Source organism: Polyodon spathula, chromosome 3 (genome assembly GCF_017654505.1).
Source record: "Polyodon spathula isolate WHYD16114869_AA chromosome 3, ASM1765450v1, whole genome shotgun sequence".
Lineage (NCBI taxonomy): Eukaryota > Metazoa > Chordata > Actinopteri > Acipenseriformes > Polyodontidae > Polyodon > Polyodon spathula.
The window spans coordinates 83359511-83367256 of record NC_054536.1 but is presented as its reverse complement, the minus strand read 5'-3'; the positions used below and the strand labels follow the sequence as shown (position 1 = coordinate 83367256).

The window sequence follows — 7746 nt, the reverse complement described above, 5'->3', positions numbered from 1 at the left end:
CTTAAACAGAAGACATTTTAACATATAGAAATAAACAGTAAGCCTTTTGCCTTTTATTGTCACCCGTGACATTTAGATGAGTTGAGTATGGACCCCAATTCAGTTCCACCTTTTAGAATAATACTACATTTTCAGTAATACAATATTTTCAGTAATACTACATTTTCAGTGCTTTACTTGACAGGGTCATGGAAGGAAAACATTTATTCCTGTTTTAATCTGGCATTAAAACTATTACTGTACATCTAAATTAGTGTGAGATTATATAAACTCATTGGACCTGTTTTGAAAGGAATAAAACATGTTTAAAGTAAAACTGCTTTTGCTAGCCTTTTCACTGGCTTCAAAATAGGGATTGTAGGTTGTGACATGGTTTTCCTAGAAGGGTTGGAAGGATACGACTGCAAAGTGATCAGCCCTGATAATGCTAACGCTATGCTTTGGTCTCTCTCTGTGTCTTTGTGTAGGTGTTAAGGCTCTGTCTTCAAGGAGGAGGGCTTTGTGAACTGCAGCTGCTTTTAATCATTGCTATGCTATGGTGAAAATGTTTCAAGAAGGTTAAACAAAACTTAAAAGGTAAGCCATGCATATTTATTTGTTCATTTACTCGGTGTACAGCTATGGTCGAAAGTTTAGCATCACCTAGAATTTTAGGATTGAGACATTTAAAAAAAAAAATTAACATAATTTAGACATTTTATTTAACATAATGTAATCAAAGAAAGTATGCTCTACGGGAAGACGTAAAAGTAGTGCAGGATTTCTTGTTAGATTTTGAAATTGAAGTAAATGGAAAACTACAAAGTGATATGTAATTCAATATGTTAACATTATTCATCAGGCTCCATTAGACTTTATGAAGCAACATTTGTTAATTTTATAGGGTGATGCAAAACTTTTGGCCATAGGTGCAGGTTGGGTTGGGTTGGGGTGGGGCGTGGGTGTCTAGACCTTGGCACCTGTTACAAGAAGTGTTTTTAAAGATCAACCGCAGCATACACTTGGGCTTGGTAATCTAGTATCTCCTACAATACTGGCAGATGGTTCATGACATGCCATATCCTCTCAAAATAGTGACCCTTTTTTGGGAAACACAGCATGGTCTATTCAATTGATCTAAGTATCACCACTGAGTTAAATATAATTTGAGAGCCAATGTTAAGAAACTCGAGCATTTAACAGTGCACATGAGCCTCTAGTGCATTTCTATCTGTTGAAAATATATAAAATGGATCCTATTTAGTGATTTAAAAGATAATTTAGTTCAGTTGAATAGTCCCTAACTTTTCTATATAGAATACTTTGAAAACCACTCGTGAAGAACAGTTAGTTGAGTACAATTATAACTTACTGCTAATTATCAGATGGGGTTGTCTTCACATGACTGAAGATTGTAATATTAGATTGTTTCATAAAGCAACCATTCAATACTGTTGGTCATTTGGCTGGCACTCTCCAGGACTTCCAGACCTGGTCTTTGTTCTAACAGTGCCCTTATTTATTAAATTAAACCAAGTAAACATCTGACCAGGTCCATAAATCAGTTATGTACCAAATAAACCAGGAATAGACCGGCACACATGCCCACAGTCACTTGACTAAATGTAATTGGATAGCAAACAAAACCGTGTATTTGCGACTAGAATACATCAGTCGGTTTTACTTTCCTTAGATTTTTGTAACCATTTTGCAAAATGCTATTCATTACCGGTGAGCTGTGGTTGAAGCAGCACTATAGAGCCCAGTGTGAGAGCAGAGTCATTGCCACATAACAGGCTCAATTTACAGCTTGGGTTACGCCACCCAGAAACTGACGACCTCTTATCAGACAGGCTTCTGTTGAAGCACCTGAGGCATGGTGACGGTGAGGAAAAGGGAGACCTCTGTAATTCTACATTTCTCCCCAGGCCAGCTGCTAGGAGGAAGAAACCTCTGGCAGTTTGTCAGACACAATTGCAATTGATAGACTGGGTCAGCTGCGAAGCAAACTGTGGTTTTGTGCTTTGAAGCTTTTACAAAAGAAAAGCATCTCCCATAAAGCTGTGGGGAGTTGCTTTTCAAGAAAAAAAGAAATACTGTAGATGCTTTGTTCATAAAAGCTTATCTCGATCAAAGCAGAAATAGTGAATGTTAATTTGTTCTTTTGTCCTAGCAAAGGGTAACCTTTTTCACAGGGCTTTCACAAATCTCTTGAGGTCTCATTCACAGGTTAATTAATTAAAGTTTTATTTTTACAGAATCAAAAATAACAAATGATTTATGCTGCTTGGCAGCTACCAGCCTGATTTTATATATTCCCAAAACAAATAGCTTGTACTATTGCAGTAAAATGTACCAAAATCGTTTGTTGGCTGGATTTGTACATTGGCACAAACTGGTACAGAATTTAGTAGTTGCATAATATGTAGCACACCTCATAAAGTGTTGCGTTTCCATAGTGATGTTTGTCCATTGTAAACATGTTAACCAGATTTGACTGAATTATTTTGTCTGTGTGAGCAAGTTAATGTGGGGGAGCAAAAACAAGACAGACGTAACAGAGTTTAATGTACAGATTGGGGAGAACAAACTAGAATTTGTATTCTTACCAGTTCCGTCCAATTTGTTTTTACACGTGCTGTTTATTTTACATGCACTGTTTAAAATATATATTTTTTCAGAGTAAAACAGTTTTAAAATGCACTGCATAACAAAAGGACATCAGTACTGTATCTCCAGCCAAGCCCCACCCCTTGTTCGCTGTATTTTTCACATACCTCTTCATAGTCGTGCATACTGATAAATCCTCTCCTGATTACTCGTTTTATCACCAAACTCCTCAATAATGTGATCCAAGTCATTATTTTATTACTATAACATCTCAAAAAGCTTGTCAAATGTCTGTATATATTCTTTGAGCACTGGATGCGGAAGCAGCTATCGTCTTTGTTTGTGTCCGTGTTATCTCTGTGGTGTAAGGGCTATGTGTATTGCTCAAATACGCCCCCTCTCCCTGCCTTTTTTTCAGCTTCATTCGGCTCCTATCGGTCTCACTCGGCCATTGAAAAGTTTTCTCTGCTTTTTCCAGAGAAAAAAAACGACTGGAGACCTGTGCTTGATGTTTTTTTGATGTTGTCAGGCAGGGTTAATAAAGTTGAGCCTTTTTTTTATTATTATTTCTTTCCACTTTTAGCCAAGTTTGTTTATCTCTCCCACTCACTCTGAATTCTGTAGGGTAGTTGCACAGACTTTTCTTACAAACAAACCTCGGAAGTTAAGTGTTGTAGTTGTTCAGGATAAGAAGGGGGTTAGCCTCAGAACCCTATGCTTGTTAGGAAAGAAGCAAAAGGTCAGGCACCCAGGGACTTAGCACGTGCCAGAAAAATGCTTTCTGCTTCAAGGCACAGATCCCTGGTCTTTTCAGTTTTTGACTCCCAGCAACAAAGCAAACTTATCGCACGGGCACATTAAAGATCGATTGAACACAATGAAGGACAGCGCAACTAACTTTTCACTATTGTGCCTAACATTGTTTAATGCAACAGAGCCCATCTCTGCTTCACATCATTCGTGTGACTGTACGTCCTTACATGACAAAAAAACACTCGTCAGCACGTATTGATAAACTATTCGAATAGAATTGTAGTATATATATAATATATATATATATATATACTATATCTATATATATTATATATATATATAATATATTCTCCCAACAGAGTACAGTCTCATCAGAATAAGACACTGGACACTTCCATAGTACTCCACAGGCTTTGACAGTACCAAATTCAAGCCAGCCTCATCAATGTTTATGACAGTTATCTCTATCCATTTAAAAACCTCCAACTGTAAGAAATGGCAGTATTATTACTTTATAGTAGAGGATATCAGTAATTAGTGACATAGGAGCTTAAGTCTGCAGCACACAATAGATAGAGATGATTTTAAAACTGGTTAATATTTAACCTGCTTAAAATAGTTCACCAGTGACTGATTAATACAAGGTCATGGAGGTTGTTTGTATTATTTTATATTTTTCTTATTTAAAACTATACATATGCAAAAGCAAAGATAAAAAGAACAGTTCAAAGAAAAAATAGCAAAGAACAAGAAAGACAGCAAAATAGACAGAAATCAGGCAAGAGATCAGTGAGAAGTATATAGACAGATGGACTGGAAAGCATAGGTGCCATTCACCTTTACACTGTAGCAAGTCTAGTTAAGGGTATATTATCTCAGTCTTTCAAATTGACCTTGGACTAGTGGATTCAATGAGGGAGTTTAAGTTAAATCAAGCCAGAGTATCTTTTGTTTGTTTTTGTATTTGAGGAAATGCAAGCTTTTCATTGTGTTACAAAGTTATCAGTAATCTAAGTATGTAGATATGAGATCAACAGGGACTGCTTTTACTTCACTGTTTGCCGAATGTAATTAAAAAAGACAAACAAGTTGTGCTTACTGTGGTGATTTTATTTATGGGACTCTTGTGGATTCTTTTTTATTTTTTTTGCTCCAGAAGTAAAGTTCAACATATCTGCCTTGGAACTTGAGGACACACAAAGCTGCAAGCTGCTCACCCAACTTGGTTCTTTAATACAAAGCTACAGCACTTACTCCAATTTACATGCTGATAGGGTACTTTAAGCCTCACAGATCAGTCTCTTAAAAAAGTTTAGTTAGATAGGGCTGGTTTTCCCATATCTGTAGTGCTGGTAAACATTAGGCTTAATATTAAACTGCTAACTTTTTCATTGCTGCAAAATGGTACAAAGGTCTAGTAAAGAAAACAGCTCAAAATTGTAGACCAGTAAACTAATGTGTTTTTTATGTCCATTTTATTTCATTAATTATCTGAAGGTTAACTTTCTATTCTTGCTGAGAGAGTAAAACTAAATTAACAGTTGGTACAATTAAATATGTGTATATGTGTGTGTGTGTGTGTGTGTGTGTGTGTGTGTGTGTGTAGGGGGGGACGGGGGGTGGGACCTTGTAAAAGGAATCAGTTTATTGACAGCTTGTGGCATGAATAGCCTTCGCAGCAGCAGCTATTGACCTGTGTGACTCGTGTTGTTCCTTTGCAAGGCCTGTCGGAAGCCTGCTGTGCTTGAAGAGCTTTTCAGCCAATTGAGCCACTTTAGCAAACACTCTGCCCCCTGCTGAAGTGTACATCTCATGGGCTGCCTCTCACTTCCTGACTCCTGGCACATTAGCCACCTGCTACATGAGGGGGCTGACCTTTGAGCCACAACAGATGTGTTGGCATGGGGGGGTGAAGGAGAGAGATGAAGGGGAGAAAAAAAGAGACAGGAGTTATGTAAAGAAACAAAACCACCTCATTTTGATTTCAAGTACCCCACTTTCCAGTGTTTCCATAAAAATAATCCAGAATACGAATTAATAGAACGATAAGCAATTTTAAAATATGCTGGTAAGAATAAGAGGCTTTTTACCCGGATCATGCAACGGTTAGGAGTTTCCAAACTGAAACCAACATTGTCGTGTAATTCCAAACCAAACGATACCGACAAAAGATAGAACCGAACTGAAACCAAACCCAAAATATTTGTAGAATGAAAATGCGGCAACAGTCTCGGCACTAAGCCAGCACCATTTTCAAGAGCTCATTGCACACCTTTCTGCCTGTAGGTGCTTCATATTAACATCCATTAATAATTTTAATATATTAACATTAATCAAAAGATATGACAAGACTTACCTGATTGAGTCCGACAGCCCTCAGTAGGGATAACCACAGCTTCATACTTAGTCTGGATGTTTAGATGTCTTGGGCTGTTTACTTTTTAGGTCTGTTGATGAACCATCTTGACACTGAGTAAGCACTAAACTGGGCAAAGCTGCAAAACAAGTGAAGGGGATGCTTGATAGTAATTTGAGAAAGACTGCTTACTATCACCTGGATTCAAAGAGACGTTGTAGCCTACTATTTGGAGTCTGAGTGCTTTAAATTGGATGCTTCTGTGAGCAGTTCAGTTTATTAAGATAGCTTAATTTACTGTGCATATATTGAAATTAGTTTTAATTGTCTGATTACGTTGTTGCTGCATTCTATTGATATGTTGATTGAAATCAAGTGTAAGAGCCTTACCCATGTTTTGTAACGGGCTCTAATAAACCAGCATAATAAACAAGAAATTTGCGTATATTTCTGGGGGGCTTGTGTCGGGCCCGAGTACTAACAGCTGAAAGAGTTGATAAAAAAACGATCAAAACTGACTCGTATCCCTACCTGAAAAAGATTTAAAACTAATATAACATTCTTGATTCATTTGTTTTATGTGAAAATATTTTGTATTTTTTCAATGTGGCTGCCAGTCTGCTTAAATAAAAGGTAATTGTAAGAGTATTGAATCTTTACATTTCACTTTAGTTGTACAGGCTCTGTTGCTGACTCATTTCTAATTTAAAAACTTTCTAGATGAGTGACACAGGCTTTCAATCTTGAGAGGGCCATGCTTGGTTTGGAGAATAGAAAGCTCTGTCATTTTTTGTGTTTAGTCCATAAGGTTTATTACTGGGAATGCTCCAAGCTACCTCACGTCTCTGTTAGAGACTTGTAACTCTACCTGTGCACTAAGATCAAATGATGTGTCTGCTTTTAAAATTTCTAAATTGAGATCCAATATGGGCCAGTGTGCCTTGTATATCCGGCATCTCATCTTTGGAACTGATTGCCTTCAAACATAAAAACGGCCTCTTCACAATAACATTTGAATCACTCATAAGTGTTTATTATAAATCTGACCAGGGTTGGAAGTCCTGTAAATATGGACTACGACCAGGGTGATGTCAATTCAAATTGCTCAACTTTTTATGCTTTTCTTTGTATCAATGCTTTTATGATTGCTTGAACTGTTTTTTGTCCTATATGAATGATTTATTTATTTTATAATGTTATTTCTTGCTGCCTTTTCTTGCCACGACCCCCCTGGAAATGAGATGTACATCTCAGTGGTTCTATCCTGGTTAAATAAATACATTTGAATTTGAATTTGACCCCTTGTTCAAAAGAAGACTAATTGGTTTCGTGTGTGCTTGTGTTTTTTTTATCTTTAACCAGACAATGGGTAATTCATACGCAGGGCAACTGAAATCAACTCGCTTTGAAGAGGCTCTTCACAGTTCCATCGAGACATCTCTCCGTTCAAACAGTGTCGTCCCTCGGCCTGTGTTCTCTCAGCTCTACCTTGAGCAACAAACTCTTAACTTGGAAGGTACTGTGACATCACTGAGCTGTGACAGCACACCAAGGCTTCAGCTGTAACCAAACCTTTAGTTTTAACAGCGTGCTTTTGGAATACACAGAACAATTTATTTGTAATCAGAAATAAAAGGGGATGCCTTTTAATTCAGGGCATGTTATCTGCCTTACAGTAGTGTTTTTCAGTTCAGTTATTAACATATTTATCTGCAGCCAAAAAACAGAGCATAGTATAATAAAATTATGATTTTCTTCTGTCTGCACGTCTGTATGCCTGACTTTCACAATCCAAAGCAAACAAACTAAGAAGGTTATGTAGGTCATTGTCTCACAGGTAGACTAAGGCATATGCAAAGACTGGGAAACCTTTGAATCTTGACCTCCAAGCTGATTCATTGTTTTCGATGTTCTCTCAATAGTAGTAGAACCAGTCAACTAATTTAGATAAAATGTGGGTAACATTTTGTAGAATTAAGTAGAGTAGTTTGGTACGAATTGGGTTTCAATTGTGTTAAGTAAATCTGTGTAATCACAAGCAGGTCAAA

At 37.1% G+C, this 7746-nt stretch overlaps 1 protein-coding gene across 1 annotated transcript in view; it reads left to right on the top strand.

Annotated features, from left to right (window-relative positions):
- The first annotated feature begins 484 nt into the window (after nucleotides 1-484).
- The window catches only part of LOC121313515 (GREB1-like protein), a 36104-nt gene continuing 28842 nt past the window's right edge, over nucleotides 485-7746 (top strand). The window contains exons 1-2 of the mRNA XM_041246164.1: nucleotides 485-576; nucleotides 7061-7214. Of these exons, the coding sequence (XP_041102098.1) occupies nucleotides 7064-7214 (151 nt within the window). The 5' untranslated portion in view covers nucleotides 485-576; nucleotides 7061-7063. The remainder of the gene's footprint in view (nucleotides 577-7060; nucleotides 7215-7746) is intronic.